The sequence below is a fragment of the Tachypleus tridentatus genome, chromosome 6, assembly GCF_004210375.1.
Source record: "Tachypleus tridentatus isolate NWPU-2018 chromosome 6, ASM421037v1, whole genome shotgun sequence".
Taxonomy (NCBI): domain Eukaryota; kingdom Metazoa; phylum Arthropoda; class Merostomata; order Xiphosura; family Limulidae; genus Tachypleus; species Tachypleus tridentatus.
The window spans coordinates 56,586,771-56,607,972 of NC_134830.1; the positions used below are offsets into that span (position 1 = coordinate 56,586,771).

The window sequence follows — 21,202 nt, forward strand, 5'->3', positions numbered from 1 at the left end:
ATGTTCAAAGGATCCGCATATAGAACCTACCATCTCCGCATCTTTCTTCTTTTCCAGTTCTGTTTCCCTTCGCCTCTCTCAACGTAGGTTTTAGTTCTCCCAAAACCAATGATTCATTTAACAGTGACGTCAGAAGATTTGCTGACGTATCCTCAGAAATATTAGACCAACCCCATTGTAAAACTAGTTGTTTAGTCGATTTTCTTGCATTATCACTGCTCTTCAGAAAACTTCCGTTATGTTTTAATTGTTTAGATGTGTCATTGAAATTAGACGAATTAGTGGTGTTTTTAGTACTGGATCCTGACGTTTCGTTAAAAGTAGATACATCAGTGGAGTTTTCATTGCTAAACTCAGCCGTTTTGCTTAAATGTAATGCATTAAATTTAGTTTTATCACCAGAATCAGAACTTTTGTTTGTTTCACGGTAGAACATTGAAGTTTCATTGACCTTAGATGAGTCCGCGAAGTTGCCAGTGTCACTAGTTTGAGTGGTCAGTTCTCCACTGTTTGACAAGAACGGGAGTTTGGTGTTAGTTAAGTTAGTAGTTTCGGAAATCTCGGAATCTTTGACAGTTTGACTCTTTTCAGAAGTCGCTGTCATGGTTTTTTGTGTAAATAAAGATTTTACCAAATCTTCCTCTTCCGTATTCATTCTAGTTGTACTCCAAGCAAGAGTTTCACTCTCAACTTCTTCCAGATCAGTAATTCGTCTTGCGTCTTCAGAAGTTAAGTGACTTAGACCAACCGAGGGAGCACCTGTTACTTTAGTGTAATATTTTCGTTCAAGAAATGTAGGTGTTGTTGTTTGGATGTTCTTGAGATTTTCCCCAGAAAGTATTTTCACTTGGTTATCTAAAACAGCATCTTTTATTGAGAACTCTTTTGGAACATTACCGTGAGGACTGGCCAATGTGCCAATCCTGGGAACATCAGTGCTTTTACCAAATGGTTTGATCGTTGCCAGTACATCTGTTTCCTGAAGTTCAAAACGTGGTCCGTTGGTCCGTTGTGTGGGAAATATTTCTTGTAGTCCACGCCCTTCTAGAGTTTCTGCGACGGTAGTGGCATCATCATTATTCGATGTCATATTAACGTCTTCTGTTGATATCGAAGTGCCATTAATAAGTTGTAGTGATTTAGTAGTCCTTAACGAATCTCCATTGTTTTCTTCACCAAAATCTATATTACTTAAAACTAAGGTGTGGTTAGTTAGCCGCTGCTTTTTTACCAATATGGCGTCATTATTGGTAACACTGGATAAAACAGAAGAGTTATATTCCTCGTGAACACTTAGATGAGTGTTGTTTGCCAAAAAATCAGTTGTTGATATACTTCTCGATGAAGGCTCACTTGTGAAAGTGGTTGAAGTATCTTTTTCTACCAAATATTTTTTTCCAGTAGCTTTCAACGAAATAATGTTCTGGATGTCTGTTGTTAAATATTCTTCTGTGAAAGCTTTTAGAGACCCTTTCTGAGATTTGCCTTTTGGTAAAGTATCTGAAATATTTGTTGATATAATTATAGAATTACCTTCTCGTAAACTTTCTTCTGTGGTAGTTGTTAATGTACCAGACCAAGGATTGTCTTCTGGTAAAGGTTCTTCTGTGGAATCCTTCAAATAAACGATTGTGGAACTAACTTCTGTAAAAGGTATTTGTATACTAGATGATAGTGAACCATTATGAGAACCTCTTTCCAGTAAAGATTCTCCCGTATTAGTTGCTAAAGAATCAGTCTGAAGATTACCTTGTAGCATAGGTTCTTCTATGGTAGTTTTTACTGAATCGGTTTGAGAACTGTTTTCTAGTAAAGGTTCTTCTGTAGTAGTTGTTAATGATTTAGTCTTAAAATGATCTTGTAGTAAAGGTTCTTCTGTGGTAGTTCTTAATGATTCAGTCTCAGAATTATTTTGTAGCAAAGATTCCTCTGTCGTAGTTATTAATGATTCATTCTGATAATTATCTTGTAGTGAAGGTTCTCCTGGGGTAGTTGTTAATGATTCAGTCTGAGAATGATCTTGTAGTAAAGGTTCTTCTGTGGTAGTTGTTAATAATTCATTCTGAGAATTATCTTGTGGTAAAGGTTTTCCTGTGGTAGTTGTTTGTAAATCAGTCCGAAAACCAGTTTCTAGTAAAGGTTCTTCTGTAGTATTTGAAAACGATTTATTCTGATAATTACCTTGTGGCATAGGTTCTTTTATGGTAGTTTTTACTGAATCGGTTTGAAAACTGTTTTCTAGTAAAAGTTCTTCTGTGGTAGTTGTTAATGATTCAATGTGAGAATTATCTTGCAGTAAAAGTTCTTCTGTGGTAGTTGTTAATGATTCAGTCTGAGAATTATCTCGTAGTAAAGGTTCTTCTGTGGTAGTTGTTGATGATTCAGTCTGAGAATTATCTTGCAGTAAAGGTTCTTCTGTGGTAGTTGTTAATGATTCAGTCTGAGAATTATCTTGTAGTAAAGGTTCTTCTGTGGTAGTTGTTAATGATTCAGTCTGAGAATTATTTTGTAGCAAAGATTCCTCTGTCGTAGTTATTAATGATTCATTCTGATAATTATCTTGTAGTGAAGGTTCTCCTGTGGTAGTTGTTAATGATTCAGTCTGAGAATTACCTTGTAGTAAAGGTTCTTCTGTGGTAGTTGTTAATGATTCATTCTGAGAATTATCTTGTAGTAAAGGTTTTCCTGTGGTAGTTGTTAGTGAATCAGTCCGAAAACCAGTTTCTAGTAAAGGTTCTTCTGTAGTATTTGAAAACGATTTATTCTGATAATTACCTTGTTGCATAGGTTCTTCTATGGTAGTTTTTACTGAATCGGTTTGAGAACTGTTTTCTAGTAAAGGTTCTGTAATAGTTGTTAATGATTCAATGTGAGAATTATCTTGCAGTAAAAGTTCTTCTGTGGTAGTTGTTAATGATTCAGTCTGAGAATTATCTCGTAGTAAAGGTTCTTCTGTAGTAGTTGTTAATGATTCAGTCTGAGAATTACCTTGTAGTAAAGGTTCTTCTGTGGTAGTTGTTAATGATTCAGTCTGAGAATTATTTTGTAGTAAAGGTTCTTCTGTGGTAGTTGTTAATGATTCAGTCCGAGAATTATTTTGTAGTAAATGTTCTTCTGTGGTAGTTGTTAATGATTCATTCTGAGAATTATTTTGTAGTAAAGGTTCGTCTGTAGTAGTTGTTAGTGAGTCAATCTGAAAATCAGTTTCTAGTAAAGGTTCTTCTGTCGTAGTTGTTAAAGAATCAGTCTGAGAATTACTTTCTGATAAAGACTCTTCTGTAGTAATGGTAGATGTTGGTGAACCAGTCCTAGAAATACCTCCTGGTAAAGGTTCTTCTTTGGTCATTGTTAGTAAACTGGTTTGAAGATTACCTTCTGGTGAGGGTTTGTCGGTGAAATTTCTCGATGAAACAGCTTTAAAACTACTTTCTGGCAAAACAGTTTCTCTCGTAGTTGTTAATGAAACAGTCCGAGAATCTGTTTCTAATAAAGATTCTTCTGTGGTAGTTATTAGTAAACCAGTCTGAGTGTTATCTTCTGGTAAAGGTTCTTCTGAAGAAGTTGTCAGTGAAACAGTTGTAGATCTATCTAAAGACGTTTCTGTGATAGTTGTTAGTAAAGAAGTTGTAGAACTATTTTCTGGCAAAGGTTCTTTGGTGGTCATTAGTTCCAAATCAGTCTGAGAACTTCCTTCTGGTGAGGCGCTTCTCGCAGTGGTTGATAACAACGATGTTATAAAATTATTCTCAGATAAAGCATTTTTTCTGGGAGTTGATATCAAAATAGTTGTAGAATTTATCTCTTTTAAGGCTTCTTGTTGGAAATTACTGTTGTTGGTAAAGGTGTATTGAATAAAATCTATGACTTCTGGTTTGTTTGACTGGAGTACCAACTGATCATTCTTTGTAGTGACTTCTGTTGGTTTAGCTACTTCTATTGAACCTCCCAATCTGTATTTAGATATTCCCATTGGGTTCGATGAGACTTCTTCATATTTGTTGTCATGAAAAGTGGTGGTTGGTATTTTATCCTCTTCTTGAGGCACCGTCGCAGCTGCAGATGAAAGAGTGGTTGCACGGCTAGTTTTCTCGTCGTTAAGGTAGACGGTCGTATAATCTGTTTCAAGCAGTTGAAGAACACCTGTGTTTTCAATAATATTTTCAAACTGATCGTTGACGCCTGTAAAGTGAGTTGTGTTAACCACAATGTTCTGAGTTACATTACTTTCGTCTTCACCTCCGAGAGGGAAGTTGAAAGAAGTCGTAGTGCTTTTATTTTCTGTTTGCTTTCTTTGTTCGACTAATGAATTCGCAGAGGTCGTGGTAACTTCCGCATGTTGCAAATTTAAAACCGTTGTCGTCTTCTGATATTTGGTATTCAGTTGCGTTTGTTAAGAGTGTAGAATGTTCAGTGAAAGTCTCTGGAGTTTCTGAAATACCCGTGGAATCTTGGGATGAAAGAGTTGAGACTCTGTCATAACTTGCTTCGTCAGTATTATTAGCATTCTTAGCTATAGGTTGTACATAAAATCCCATCGCTTCCCAAATTGACTTGTACTTGTCTTCTCCGTAAATAAATTCGTTCTTGTCACTTCTTACAACAGCAGTGGTTTGGTCGTCCTCAATAGATGAATCGATGGTTAAATTTTGAATGGACTGAACAGCTTCCAAATTTTTAGAAGTTGTTACTGTATACAAATTGATAGTCTCAGAAGTTGGGCTCTTTTCTGATGCAATTGTAGTGGTAACATCAGACTTCTCGACATTCAGAGATAAGGGATTATCTTTATTTTCATGAAAATATGCAGTAGTGGATGTGAACATGTCGGTAAATATTCTCGATGTTGTTGGCCTCTCCGTTTTTGTTTCGTGAGCTAAAACTTTATTTCTGTGTATGGTCGGATCGATTATTGTAGTCATGGATGTTGGAGGTGGATTGAATAATATATTTTCACTCACTGCAGAAGCTTGGTTACTTACAAACATGGTGATTTTCCCTAATGTACTGGTAGTAGTGGTATAAGCACTTTCCTGGGTGGAGGAAGACACCATTTCTCTTGTTATCGTATGACTAAACACTTCTCCGTCTGGTGGCGTATATATGTTTGGCTTGAAGGGGTCGGGAGGTGCCACTGCAGACGAAGCTGGAAAACAAAGTCACAATAATTTTTGTATTTCAACAAACTGTACAAAATGACTTCGATTTTGAATTTATATATATAAAATTAAAATAACATTAAAAACAGATTCTTGAGAATGTGTAATTTTTTAAAATTATTAACCATGGTCGAATAAACCTGTGTTAATTACCATTACACAAGAAGAAGACTGTACGTTAGATATTGAGTACTTTTGTTGATTCTCAGTTCAATCAACTGTGGAGACTTGTTTTATAGAAATAGCAACACAGCCCCAAACTAAAGATAGTTATTTTTCTTTGAGAAGATATAGATATTTAGACTTAAATGAAGCAAAATATATAAAATTGACAAATCGGGAAAGTACTTTGGTTAGTGCATGTTTGACCATCCTTTTCAAGCTTGTAACCCTCAGAACAGGAACAGGTTTTCATAAGTCTTGAGTCACTCCACGTGCACTGATGAGAGCAGCCGCCATTTTGAATCTCACACTCGTTAAAAACCTCTGAAAAGTTACCAAAATATACAAGTCTATAACTATACAAAACGGTTCTATGATACATACAGCTTTAATAAAACATCGTAATAATGATGGTGATGATCACTATTCTTAATTTGTCTAGAAAAATAAAAAAGTACACTGAGATCAAATGCTTCACTACATTTCAGGAGTTATTGCTCGAAAAGAATGACTCCAAAATTTAGAAATCGGTTGAATCTATCTTATGTTACATGGAACATAATTTGAAGCATAACCTTTCATTGGCATAAACAGTTTTGAAAATAATTACGGACACAGTGAGAGAGGAAAATAATAAAATACCACACACTATGGGAATACCTAAACTTTTATTGTGTGGAAAGGAGCTGCGTCAAAAATACAGTACTGTGATGGGTAACCATTCAACCAATCGAAAAGTGCCAGCTATATAAAGCTCATAAAAAGTTCAGAAGTTATACTTGACACAATAGAAGTAAAGTGCTCCAACCATGACATTTAGCACTAAAATACCACATATCAAGCGTTTAGAAATCAAAATATTAGTTGGTCAAAGGTATTTCAAGCGAAATGGTGTGAAAATATTCCACGTGTCAATAGCAGCTGTCGTATGTAACTCTCTGAAAAGGGTACGTAAAACCAGCACTGTTAATAATACCAGTGGTCAAAATACAAAAAAAAAGGAAACTCAGCAAAACTGGTGTTATGTTTCTTATCATATTATCATCTTGTAAATATAATGACCATCATCTCCGGGTGAAGAATATAATTATTTATTTTTTAATATTAGGTCGTTTGAGTTTCCCATATTAATCAAGGGCTAATCTGCTGACGAGGCTTAACAGTAACTGTAAATTTAAACTTGGGAAATTTGAATGCTTCTAAATAGAATAGCAGCTTTGTTCATGCTACTTGTTACAGTAATAATTGTCTCAAAAATAAAGTATAAATATGTCCTTCTTAATAAATGTAAAAATAAATTACTGATCTCGCCAATTACCATGTTATAAATAAAAGCTGCGAATGTCAATTCGAAAACAGTAAAATACACATTAGCACGAAGTGGTTTCAATGAACGTGAAACTCCATCACAATCCCTACTAAGAAAAAGTATCTAACCCAGAATTGTGGACATTGTGCTATAAACACAGTGAGCACAGTAGAAGACTCGTGCTTATTACATATGGCTCCGAATTTGAATTGTTTGACAACAATCGATGACAATTTGTTCAACCGTGGTGAGGTGAACGGTATTATAGTCGGGACAACATATGAAGAAGAATGGTATTATAGTCGGTACAACGTGTGAAGAAGAACAGAATTATAGTCGGTACAACATGTGAGGAGAACGGTATTATAGTCGGGACAACATGTGACGAGAACGGAATTATAGTCAGTATAACGTGTGAGGAGAACGGTATTATAGACGGGACAACATGTGAGGAGAACGGTATTATAGTCGGTACAACGTGAGAAGAAGAACGGAATTATAGTCGGTAAAACATTTAAGGATAATGGTATTATAGTCGATACAACATGAGAAGTGAAACATGGTGTGGAGCTGCTTCTCGAACAATGGTGTCCATCATATACACAGAATTATGACACCATGGCTGCTTACCAGTACCTGATCCATCATATACACAGAATTATGACACCATGGCTGCTTACCAGTACCTGATCCATCATATACACAGAATTATGACACCATGGCTGCTTACCAGTACCTGATCCATGATATACACAGAATTATGACACCATGGCTGCTTACCAGTACCTGATCCATGATATACACAGAATTATGACACCATGGCTGCTTACCAGTACCTGATCTATCATGTACACAGAATTATGACACCATGGCTGCTTACCAGTACCTGATCCATCATATACACAGAATTATGACACCATGGCTGCTTACCAGTACCTGATCCATCATATACACAGAATTATGACACCATGGCTGCTTACCAGTACCTGATCCATCATATACACAGAATTATGACACCATGGCTGCTTACCAGTACCTGATCCATCATATACACAGAATTAGACACCATGGCTGCTTACCAGTACCTGATCCATCATATACACAGAATTATGACACCATGGCTGCTTACCAGTACCTGATCCATCATATACACAGAATTATGACACCATGGCTGCTTACCAGTACCTGATCCATCATATACACAGAATTATGACACCATGGCTGCTTACCAGTACCTGATCCATCATATACATAGAATTATGACACCATGGCTGCTTACCAGTACCTGATCCATCATATACACAGAATTATGACACCATGGCTGCTGGAGTACCTGATCCATCATATACACAGAATTATGACACCATGGCTGCTTACCAGTACCTGATCCATCATATACACAGAATTATGACACCATGGCTGCTTACCAGTACCTGATCCATCATATACACAGAATTATGACACCATGGCTGCTTACCAGTACCTGATCCATCATATACACAGAATTATGACACCATGGCTGCTTACCAGTACCTGATCCATCATATACACAGAATTATGACACCATGGCTGCTTACCAGTACCTGATCCATCATATACACAGAATTATGACACCATGGCTGCTTACCAGTACCTGATCCATCATATACACAGAATTATGACACCATGGCTGCTTACCAGTACCTGATCCATCATATACACAGAATTATGACACCATGGCTGCTTACCAGTACCTGATCCATCATATAATTTCCTTAATCACATGGTTTGTCAAACGGAATTTCATCTTCCAACAAAACAACGGTTTCGAGTGAACAGAAAATCTGGTATATCTTGGCTGTAAGGAACCCGACAACATGCACAAAGTACAAACATGAAGATTCTTGAGGTTGTTTGGCATTAGTTAGAAAATGGAAAGATCAAAAGGCAAACCAAACAGCTTCATTAAAATGTGACAGTAATACAGAACATTTGGAACAATATTACACAATCATAGCAGCTTAAAAAATAAAAAGGATAAATACGTAATACTTCGTTTAAGGTAAAGATTTGTTTGTTACTGAACTTCGCCCAAAGTTACATAAGGACTGAAAGGACGAGCATGTTTAGAGGTAGGATGATGTGAACCCGAAAATTCGGATTACGAGTCGAGTACCTTAACCACCTGGCTATGCCGGACCTAACGAAAAGGGCTTACAAATGAAACAACATTATGTTGTACAGCCTACTTTATTGCTCTGCATGACCAGGTGTTTAGGACACTTGATGTGCAATCTGAGAGTGGATGTCTCGAATCCTTGCCATAACAAATATGCTCGCTCTTTCAACTATGGAGACGTTCTGAAATGATGGTAAATCCCACTATTCGTTGGTGAAACAGTATCCTAAGATTTCGCAGTGGTTGGTACTGATTAGCTGTCTTCCCTCTAGTCTTTCACTTCTTTCCAAAGAACGGCTGGTGCAGATAGCCCTCGTGTAGTTTTGAGCGAAATTTAAAACATACCAACCAAACAACTTACTCAATTTTCTTGTATTTTCTATCATTAATAAATGTCCCTCTGTGGCTCAACAGTAAACTTAAAGGCTTATAATGCTAAATGTCAGACTTTCTTACTCGTGATGGGCGCAACACCTATAGTCTATTGTATAACTAATAAACCAGCCATCCAGTTGTCATTACTCGTTACTTGTGACTCCTGCGTGTGTATTTCCGTAATCATTTTCATTACTGTAATACTAGCAGATAGTTTTGTTTTGAAGAAACACTTTGATCATCTGATTAAAATTACTTCTCGAGATACAACTGGGAACGAACAATTTCTTGTACTTTTTTGTCGCTATAATGTTTTAGCAAAATTATTTAAAGCTGAAGCATCAAAACATTTTAAAGTCATATAAAACAAATAAACGATGAATTCGTTTCTCGATTGACAAATTTTGTGCTTTTTTCATAATAAAATTTGACTTTCTAATACAAAATAAATCGAAGAAATAATTTATAATCACTGCCAATAACTCAATTGTTTATTTTTGAGTTTCGCGCAAAGCTACTCGAGGGCTATCTGCGATAGTCGTCCCTAATTTAGCAGTGGACATCACCATCCACCAACAACTTTTGGGCTATTCTTTTACCAACGAATAGTGGGATTGACCGTCACATTATAGCGCCCCCACAGCTGATAAGGCGGGCATGTTTGATGCGACAGGGATTCGAACCCGCGACCATCAGATTACGAGTCGAACGCCTTAACCCACCTGGCCATGTCCGGTCCTATAACTCAATTAATTTCTAAGCTTAGAATATTTGATTTGACAAAGTGATAAACAGAAATGGGAAAACGTAGTAAAATTTAAAGATGGAAAACTAATTAACAAAATATAAAGATTCAGGCATGCTAAAACATTTGATTAAAGTTCTCTTACCCTCTACTTTCACAGACAGTGAACTGATGTGGTGTCTGGCCATGATTTCGTCATTGACCTGCAGGTAGCGCTGTATAACTGTTTGGGCAGCTGGTGCAGAGAGTGCATGGGTTTGGTTCCAAGTCGCTGTAAAGTGAACAACGACATTTCCAGGCCTACATAGTCAGCAGTGATAAAACACATATATGAATTTTTTTTCATATAGCTTTTACGTAATTGCTCTCTTCTTATTTGATAGTTTCTTAAAACACTAAATACTGGTTCGAGAAATTAAAAACGTTACTTACTCAAAGGAAATAATTCTGACAGAGTCTGGGACGTTCCCTTCATCAGTGAAGATTTTCTTTAACTAATTGAAGAAAAAAATAATAATTTTTGACCTGTTAATCATCAAACCAAACTACAGAAACAAACTGCTAACTTTTCGTCAACATGTATGAAGAAAGAAAATAAAATGAATAAAAATAAGGGAGAAATATAGTACTTAATATGGTACTTAATTTCACACGTTTTATTCTGCTAATATTAATTATTTACAAGCGGAAGTAATCAACTGCTTTAGAATGAAGCAAAATGTTAATGTAGCGCATAAAAATTCACTTAAAACAATTAAATGTTTAAAAAGAAATTTTAACATTTCGTATAAACAATGTGACTGGTTCACACTTTCTATAGATTTGAATGCAACAATCCACTGTACACAGGTCTATAAAGGCTTGACTTTAAATACAGTTATGAGTAATATATTACAGTTGGCACAGTGGTATATCAACGGACTCACCACGCTAAAAACCGGGTTTCAATACCCGTGGTGGGCAGAGCAAAGATAGCTTAGTTATAAAGGAACAAAATCCTAATAACAATATAGGTGACCAGTTTCTTTTTTTTAGAAAATTCTGCAAAACAAGAAAAATACACTAATCATAATGTATTTGAACTCATTAAAATTTAATCATCTTGTTCATGTGTAGAAAAATGTTGTAGTTTTATGCGTTACACTTTTGAAAGTCTAGAACTGAATCCGTGATCATTACAACTGTCATATATCATTCTATTTTCTTTCGCAAATATTGTAAACTATGTCTCTTAATTCCCTGATTATATTTAAACGGAATCATCGTTTTTAAGGCTGACCTGTCTTTCTTTCGAATTGGTGTTGAATTTAGTCCTATACTTCGGTTTTAGATGTTTTATAATAATCAAGATTTTATCTGCTTAATGTTATCATAAAACATCATAACACGTAACTTACCTCCAGCTCGAGTTCGGTTGCTAAGGTAACAAAATCATAAGAAGAACGGTCCAATAACGAGTCCTTAAATTCTAAATCTAAAATGTTGAATACTCCTCTGACTGCATTGGGAACTGGAAAGTGAAAAAAAAGAAAGTAAAAAAAAGGGTATGCCTTGCTTTTAATTTAATTATGAGTTTGCAAAAATATTTACTTCTTATTCTGATAAAACTGTTGAATATACAACAGCATCAGCAATAAAAGTTTTAAGATTATCAGAATCAAACTATATATTACTTTTAATACAAGTTGGTTACGTGGTTGGTCAATTCGACCGAGTTAGTCTAAATAGAGTATGTACATTATATCATCACATGATTTACGAAAATACATTTTCGCAAAATGCTTTAATCTTCTTTTCTTACCAATTCTCACAGGAATACTCATGCCATTCAGAAAAATTGTTATTGTAGGCGACACAGTTTGATTTGTTTTGCGAATTCCGGTAGATGTCGATAAAAACATCAATTCTTTTCGAATTGTTGTTGATGGTGGAGGCATAGTCGTTGGTTTTGACCGAGAAGTATTTTTAAAAGATGATGGAGTCGATCGTAAATGAGAGGAATTTTGAAGAGGTGAATAAGGGGGATTAGGGGATTCACGAGAACCAGGCATATTGCTCTGTAGTAGATCAATGTCAGGTTTTTTCGTGGTTTCAGTAATATTTGATTCTATAAGTAGAATGCCCGCTGAAAGAGGAGAAAAAATCACGTTCAAATAAAAATTGAAATCTTACAGAGTGCATCTGGATTTAAGGCTTCAGTATATCATTTGAAATAAAATATGGTATAAATTTCAGATGTTTGACTTCACAACTTAATACTAATACTTACTTGCAGCTAGAACTGCAACTAGAAGAGCTACGGCAATAATGATAGTTATAAGACCACAAAGGATTACTCGTTTCCAGCTGGACTTCGACTTTTTATTTTTAGCGAGATACAATTTTTCTCCTCTGTCAAAGATAAGAAAGAGTAGACTTGGTAACACAGGTGATTCAGCAGTTATAATTTATTTATTTATTCTATTGTGAGGTTTATATTAGCGCGTATGAAACAAACAGTTAAACCTTAAATGAGAAATATTGCTTTTCCACAAACATTTTTTCATATTATACCAATTTATATACCCAAGAAAAATACATAAGCATGTAGTACAATTCATTCAAATATTAAATCTATTTAGGAAAAACTCTTTATTTTTGCCTATCGCTACGAAGCGTTGGTCACATTGTTTGGTGTAAAAATATAGCACCAATACTGTGGTTGAGACTGCTTTGAATATTGTTTCAATTTAATGTGTTTTTCGAACACATGAGCACGCTAAGTGCACTAACAACAATATATATATGTGTGTATATATAAGCAGAACAAAAACAGTTTTGATGCATTCGTGTGAGGCCAAGCGGTGGGTGGTAATGACTAGCTGCTTTCCCTCTAGTCTTATACTGCTAAATTAGGGGTGTCTAGCGCAGATAGCCCTCGTGTAGCTTTGCGTGAAATTCAAAAAACAAACAAACCAATCCAGTCCCTCCCCCACGCGATAGATCAATAAGACTAATATGTGAATGAAATTCTCAAAAAAAAGAAGGAAAACTGGTTTGTGTATAATTAAAGTCATCCACACAGGGAAAAAGTCTTCCACACGTTATAATGTTACGGTCAATTTCATTTTTCGTTAGTAAAAGAGTATCTCAAGAGTTCGCGGTGCCTGCCTTTCATCTAGTCTTACACTGCTCAATTAGAAACGGCTAGTGCAAATAGTTCTCGAGTAGCTTTGAATTAAAAACAAAACAAATACATAGATAAAACAAGACAAAGTTTACAAGAAGTCTCTATGATACATCAATAATACGAATATAAGGCCCAGCATGGCCAGGTAGTTAAGGCACTCGGCTCGTAATCACTAGGTCGCGGATTCGAATCCCCGTTGCAACAAACATGCCCGCCTTTTCAGTCGTGTGGACGTTATAATGTGACGATCAATCCCACTATTCGTTGGTAAAAGAATAGCCCAAGAGTAGGCAGTGGGTGCTGATGACTAGCTGCCTTCCCTCTTGTCTTACACTGCTAAATTAGGGACGGCTAGCGCAAATAGCCCTCGAGTAGCTTTGCGTGAAATTCAAAAACAAACAATGCTAATATATGAAGAACACCAGAAAAAATTATTTAGTAAAATTCCTCACGGAAGTCAAATAAAATATATTTCGGACATAATTTCGCACATATTAATCTGGACAACAATGTTAAGTTTTCCGGAACGACATAATAACGTGCTTATGCGAAGTTCCTTCAGTTGTATCAGTCCGCTATATAACGACGTGCAAGCTTCTTTGGTTGATCGAATTAACTGTTGTGTGAATAAAGACTTCCAGTAGATTGAAACATCATTGGTCAATTGAATTGACACTGGTGTGAGAGAAATATTCCAAATAGGCCTAATAAAATGTTCTATCATATAGTTATTAGATATATTAACTAACGGAAAAGCTCTAGATAAACGATATACCCGACCAGAACTATAAAGTCATTTAAAGAATTCAAACGAAATATCCAGAAAATAAGTTGCCCTTTCAGCCGTGGGGGCGTTATATTGTTATGGTCAATCCCACTATGCGTTGGTAAAAAAGAGTTGGCGGTGGGTGTTGATGACTCGCTCTCTTCCCTCTAGTGTTAAATTGCTAAATTAGGAACGGCTAGCGCAAATAGCCCTTGTGTAGCTTTGCGCGAAATTCAAAAACAAACAAATGCAAAAATTAAATTAATGTGCGAGATAAACGTTCTTCACAGTTGAAAACGCAAGAGATCTAACGGAGGTTCTAAACATTAAAATAAAATAAGCTTACGTTACACATCGTCGTTCAGATTGTTAGAATGTGAAAAGAGTTCTCATATACAACGGTTCTAATGTTTTCTGTCCTCGGATCATTTATATTACATACAACAGCTTTCTCTCCGAAATTATAGAATCATTTCGTGAAACATGTGAATGTAATTTGCGAACCGCAAGTTGAGAACTGTTGCTCTAGTGACAGTTTATGAAGTCTCTCAATTAGCTAAATAAATAATTCTCTAATGCTTGGTATTCGCAACGTGATATCAAATACTATCACGCACATTTGACAAGTGCCGATTAGGTGCATAAAAAACCTTTGTTATTGGTGGTTTGATTTGTTACCTTACATTTTCAATAGCACTATGTAACACATATTTTGTTCCTGGATAGTATGTGTTATTTCTTAATTACTTATGTTGCAAAAGTACAGAAAATGGCCATTATTTCCTTGAAACTTTGCTTTTGTGACCTGGATTTGGATAATGAAATTTAGAAATTAATCTATTTTGTCTGTAAAAACGGGCAAATTTGCACATTTTCATTTACATAAGGTCTGAATAAAACAACATATGAATCAAGAATTACATGTATTTATACTAAAGTTATACAAAAATTGAACAAAAATGTTTAGAAGTGAGTAGTTTTTCGAGATTTACGACTGTATTGTAAATCACTTTCACGTATCAGCCCCCATATATAGTCTCCCATTATGTTTTCGTTATACGCTCCTTGGTAGCGGCGTTCAAAGTCCAGTATATCTTAGTGGAAGCGCTTGCTTTGATCCTCTGAGTATGCTCCCATGCTCTAGTTGAATTTATTAAACTGAGCGTCAAGAATATGGACCTTTAGGGACATCCTGCATCCCATTTTACGGTAGTTCTTCACCAGAGCCTCAACCAGTTCCACATAATTTTCGGCCTTGTGATTGCCCAAGAAGCCCCGAATCACTGCGACAAAGCTGCTCCAAGCTTTTTTCTTCCCTACTGAGCTTCTTGGGGACTTCTGTGCGCTCTAGAATCTTCTTTATTTGTGGTCCAACGAAGACACCAGCTTTGACCTTTGCCTCAGACAGCTTAGGAAAGAAGTCTCGAAGGTACTTGAAGGCTGCAGACTCCTTATCAAGAGCTGTGACAAATTGTTTCATAAGACCCAATTTTATGTGCAATGGTGGGAACAACACCTTCTGGAGGTCCACTAGTGGCTCACACTTGACATTGTGCCTCCCCACAGAGAACTCGGTCCGTTGTGGCCAGTGCTTCCTGTTGTAGTGCGCTGCGGTGTCCCTGCTGTCCCAAAGGCAAAGATAACAGGAAAACTTGGTAAAGCCTCCTTGGAAACCCAACAGGAATACCACCATTTTGAAGTCTTCGATAACCTCCCAACCATACTCACCATACTTCAAGGCAGATGCTGTTACTGAGTACTTTTTCGCTCCTGTCTTGGTAAGTTGGCCACATACATAGCAGAATGCGTCTGGAAAATGCTTGCAGCTTCTTGATGCCATCTCTGATAAAATCACATAGGTCTATGTGTTCACTTAGGCAGTTAGAACTAAACTGAAGTGGTGAGTGGTGAGCTCCTGTATATATATATATATATATATACTATGGAAATTTCTAGAAAATTATAAAAGGTTCTTAAATATTCTCGTTGTACAACATTCTAGAACATTCTTGTAAGTTCTACAACATTCTAGAAAGTTCTTGAAAATTCTTGTAAGTTCGAGAAAATTCTCTATCAGCTACTCAGCATTAAATCTACCTGGAATGTTCTGGAAAATTGGTAAATTTGAAAATTTCATTACCCCGGTCACAAAAGCAAAGTTTGAAGAGAAAAATATATCTTTTTTATTTACTTTAGGCATAAGCAATTGGGATTGACACTTTCTGCCCAGGAACATGAAAAAGTAAAAATGTTGTTATATAGTGTATTTGTTTGTTTTTTATAGCAAAGACACATTGAACTATCTGCTGTAACCACCGCGAGGAATCGAGCGCTAAATTCTATCGTTGTGAGTCTAAAAACTTCCTTCTGGGCTACCTGGGAATATATACGATATATACAAATAAAACATTAATTTAAACAACACAATTTTCAATGAAAATTATGTTATGTTTGATGTATACAGCCTCTATTTTGCAGATGTATTTTTAAATATAATAAAACTATTTTAATTTCATTCTAACTGTACCAGTCATAAATGTCTTAAGTATTTGAAATATTCCAGAAAAACAAAGAACGGAAATGAGTGACATAACACGCCCAAAACTCGAAATCAACAATCGATAGGATAATATTTTAAAAAGCTGATTTTGAGTTTGGGACGTGTTATACAATGAGAATAGAACTTGAAAACATCGAAAATAACATAATTTTCATTGAAAAGTTTGTTGCATGAATAATTTTAATATCAGAGTACAAGTTATACGAACACTTTACAATGATACCAGACGGCTGTAGACCTTTCAGCTGCCTACTACATTCCGGTACTTTTAAGTTCTAAGAAACATCAAAGAACTAAGCCAGTAAACGTACTATTTAGCCTTGGCTTTTTCAGGAACACTTAAAAATTAACATAGTCAAAACTGGTTGGCTTTCTTAGAGTCAAATTACCAGGTATCATAACAAGTCGAATGACCTTAATTTTGTTAAAAAAATTGAAACTGGAAACACATTAAAATCACGCCAGAAAAGTTTTAATGAACGCAATTTGGAATACTTTTCTCCTAATTTTCGCAGTTGATGTTTAAATTTGGTTCTTTGTAATTAATTACCAAGCTACACAATGGACTGCCTATACTTTTCTCGCCACGGGTTTTGAAATTCGGTTTCTCGCGTTTTAAGTCCGGAGGCTTACCGCTGTGTCTCTAGGGAACAGCAACGTTTGAAATTTTGAAACCAGTGAAAATACTTACTGTAGTACATGTGTCTTTGTGAAAGAAAATAGCTCTAGCCAAACATGTGAAGACTACAAACCATTGATTATCAAAGTTTTTTAAAACCCAGAGGAAAACATTCGTGATATATGTAACTATCATTTATGTTAACTACATATATGTATAATAAAGAAGCCCTCCCATATCTAAAATCTGTTGAAATAAAATACAAACACATATATTACACTCCATTTACTTAACGCATCTGTTAGCCGTCCCTAATTTAGCAGAGTAAAACCAGAGGGAAGGCAGCTAGTCATGATCACCCACCGCCAACTCTTGAGATAGTGGAATTGACCGAAACATTATAACGCCCTCCATGGTTGAAAGGGTGAGCATGTTTGGTGTGACGGGGATTCGAACACGCGACCTCGGATTGCGAGTCGAATGCCTTAACCAGGCCGGTTGGAATAAGATAAGTGAGTTTATATGTACTTCTTGATACAAACAATAAAGTTGGGTAGGCATTATTTTTAGTCAAAGAATGATAACTTCAAACGAAGATGTGCACACACACATAAAAACACAAGAAACAGAGACCTCTTTGGCAGCTAGCTGCCCGTAACCTCACTTGTTCAAGGTTACATACATCTAGGCACGCGCAGAAGAAAATAATTTGATAAATATATTTTCATTTTATTTTGTGGCACGTGGCCAAGTTGGCTTGTAGGTTTTCAAAACATCTTGATTCTGAAGGACATAACATTTCTTTATGAGGTCAATATTTTCTTTTTAATGTTCAGTCTTCTTTAAAAACTTTAGAGACAATAAATATTATTGGCTTTTAAGGATTAGTAAATAATCAAAACACAATAATTCGAAACCTTTAATTCATTAAAGGCAATCATACAACAAGTAGGCATTGTTTTCATGTTCGTTTTGTGTTTCGCGCTAAGCTACACGAGGGTTATCTGCACTAGCCGTCCTCAAGTTAGTAATGAAAGATTAGAGGGAAGGCAGATAATAATCATCACTCACCGCCAACTCTTGGGATTGGTCATCACATTACATTGCCCCCAATGGCTGGAGGGGCGAGCATATTTAGTGGTGCAGGAGTTCGAACCCGTGATCATCATTTTTCAATATTCTTCTTTGTAACAACTCACAGATGTAATTAAATCGAATTGTTTTGTTTGCATTAAATATCTGCCTGTATGTCAATGGTACTTTTATTGATTTTATAGCGACAAAGTTCAGAATTCGTGACCCCGGAGTCGACAACGCGGAGACAGCTCGTTATGTAGCTTCTTTGCGTTGAAACAAGCCCAGCTGGCTCAGTGGTAATCTCAGGGCTTATAAACCTAAAACTCAGAATGTGATCGTTTTGGATGTTACAACGAAAATAGCACATTATGTACCTTTGTGCTTTAAAAAACAAGTATCTCTAATAAAGATGTCATTGTTTAGTTTGTTTTTTGAATTTCGCGCAAAGCTACTCGAGGGCTATCTGCGCTAGCCGTCCCTAATTTAGCAGTGTAAGACTAGAGGAAACGCAGCTAGTCATCACCACCCATTGCCAACTCTTGGGATACTCTTTTACCAACGAATAGTGGGATTGACCGTCACATTATAACACCCCCACAGCTGAAAGGGCGAGCATGTTTGATGAGACCGGGATTCGAACCCGCGACCCTCGAATTACGAGTCGAATGCCTTAATACGTTTGGCCATACCGGGCCCTCATTGTTTAGTCACTGTTTACTTTGTTTGTTCTTAATGAATCTCTAAGTCCCCAAGAAAATAAAAGAATCATAAAACACCATCTGTATCATTTACAATGCAGTCAAATAATTTTTTGAAATCAACCATTTGTGTGACTAAATTTAATTGTTTCAGATGCAAGAAAGCTAAAATTAATTTATCATTTTATAGCTCGTCTTAAAGTCTTATGAAAACCTTAGACACAATTAGCAGAGAATTATTCAAAGTTGTGAACTTTTTATCAAATATTATCTTCTATTAACACCTTTAGACTTAACCGTGAATGTATTTGTTCGTTTTAAATATAGCGAACAACTAGTAATTCATTAGAATAACTCAGATATCTCGCGAAATTTTATTATGAGAGAAAACTTATGTTTTTTTTTTATCATTACCTTAGCAGCTTCTTGTGAGTATTGTCTGGGATAAAGTATTCCTCAAAGAATTTTCCTCTTCCGTTTGTCTCTGTGTTACTTCTGTTTTCATCTGCGATTGTCTCTTCTTTTTGGTCGTCTTCAGTGTTTTCTTTGTGTATAGGAGTTTCTTTTACCACTTCTCTATCACTTTCACAGTAATTGGTAAAAGAAGATAAATCATTTTCAATGTATCCTAACGGAATTTTCTCCGCCATTGGAGACCCCTGAGATTTCTGTTTCTTCTTGATTCGTACTCTTCCAGTGTTGTAATTTATTAAGGTGTCGTCCGGAATGGCAATTTCAGTGTGGTCATACTTATTCAAAACTTTACCATGTCCATTTGCAAGCGACTCGTTACCTGCACTGTAGTCTTCTGTAAACTGATCGCTATCGTCGTGGCCCATAAAGATTTTATCTATCATTTCAGCCTCATCCAAGTGTACAGTACTCTTATCAGAATCCCTTTCTTCTTCTGATTCGTACGCAAAATTTACCATTCCTCGTTGTTCTTCCATATCAGGAGATGAAGAGCTTTCTTCTTCCATAGAGACCACCACCCTTTGTCGGTGTTCTTCACGAAAGATGGGCGCACTGTCTTGGGAAGAAGGTTTTGATCTTTGGTCTGAAACACTCTGAATTCTTTCCTGATCTGAAGACCCACTAGAGCCGGAACTAGGATGTTGCCCTGTGGAAACCATTATCCCCGTCAACTCTTCCCCCTGATAAGCAGAATTATCCCGGCCGTTCACGTCTTCTTCTTGTGAGGTCTAAAACAAAAGATATGTAGATATATATATCATTTATAAAACCTTTAACTAGCCTTTGGCCGACAGTCATATTCAAATGAAAGAAAAGCTGTTCCTGAGTCAACTGTTTCAAGAGTTAAATAATATCATTATTAAATATACCAGTTGGGCCCTGGGGAAAGTGTAAACATTTAGTTTGTAAAAAAAAAACAAGAAATTTTCTTGTGAGAGTTGCTCAGAAACATAGCTAACTAACTTAATAAAAACTTTAGGAAAAAAGTACAATATTGTAGTTATATTATCTTTCATTTTGGGTAGGGGACGCCAATCATCAACATAAAGATAAAACTCGCTGGATAAAAATAACATTCATTAACATAAATATAAGAGATGGTGTTACAAGAGACAATGACATTCAACAACATAAATCTGAGAGATGGCATAACAAGAGACAAAGACATTCAACAACATAAATCTAAGAGATGGCATAACAAGAGACAAAGACATTAAACAGCATAAATATGAAAGACGGCGTTACAAGAGACAATAATATTCATCAACATAAGAAAGAAATTTCAGTTTACAGTTTTCTAGAGTTTCTTACGCTTTGTGTTAGCGAGATAATTGTAAACAATTATTGATTAGAATGAATTACCTTTCAAGAATTTTGATTAGAAAACCCTAAACTTCTCTCTGTTCTTGAAGATTTAATTGCTTTTTTTTTAATTTCGCTCAAAGCTACACGACAGCTATCTGCGCTGACCCTCCTTAATTTAGCAGTGTAAGACCAGAGGGAAGGCAGCTGGTCATCAACATCCACCACCAACTCTTGCGCTACTCTTTTACCAAGGAATAGTGGAATTCATCGTCACATTGTACCTCCCCCAACGGCTGAGAGAGCGAGCATGTTTGATGTGACGGAAGTTCGATCCTCAGATTGCGAGTCGAGCGCTCAAACTGCATGGCCATTCCGAGTCCACCTTTGAAGGTTCACCCAAATTGTACAAGGATTGTAAAGCTGTTATTGACGTGCGTCACCCTTTAAAAATAATTATTATCCATAAATGCGTAAAGTATGGTTTACAAAGTTTATACTTATCCAGTGTATCCTGTAATTCTTAGAGGACCGTTTAGAAATAGATTAATGAATTATAAATATTCTATCATTATTTAATAATTTAATTATATAATATTTAATAATTTCTACCAGTTGCTAAATATCTTAGT

The 21,202-nt window shown here is 36.0% G+C and overlaps 2 protein-coding genes across 2 annotated transcripts in view; both read right to left on the reverse strand.

Moving 5' to 3' along the window:
- Positions 1–4,274, reverse strand: part of LOC143252574 (uncharacterized) — a 61,631-nt gene extending 57,357 nt beyond the window's left edge. Inside the window, exon 1 of the mRNA XM_076504914.1 lies at positions 31–4,274. Coding sequence (XP_076361029.1) covers positions 31–3,970 — 3,940 coding nt within the window. The 5' untranslated portion in view covers positions 3,971–4,274. The remainder of the gene's footprint in view (positions 1–30) is intronic.
- Positions 4,272–21,202, reverse strand: part of LOC143252575 (uncharacterized) — a 44,392-nt gene continuing 27,461 nt past the window's right edge. Inside the window, exons 2-9 of the mRNA XM_076504915.1 lie at positions 19,209–19,996; positions 12,175–12,296; positions 11,707–12,030; positions 11,303–11,415; positions 10,338–10,399; positions 10,051–10,205; positions 5,505–5,642; positions 4,272–5,143 (exon numbers count right to left, since the gene is read on the reverse strand). Of these exons, the coding sequence (XP_076361030.1) occupies positions 4,272–5,143; positions 5,505–5,642; positions 10,051–10,205; positions 10,338–10,399; positions 11,303–11,415; positions 11,707–12,030; positions 12,175–12,296; positions 19,209–19,996 (2,574 nt within the window). The remainder of the gene's footprint in view (positions 5,144–5,504; positions 5,643–10,050; positions 10,206–10,337; positions 10,400–11,302; positions 11,416–11,706; positions 12,031–12,174; positions 12,297–19,208; positions 19,997–21,202) is intronic.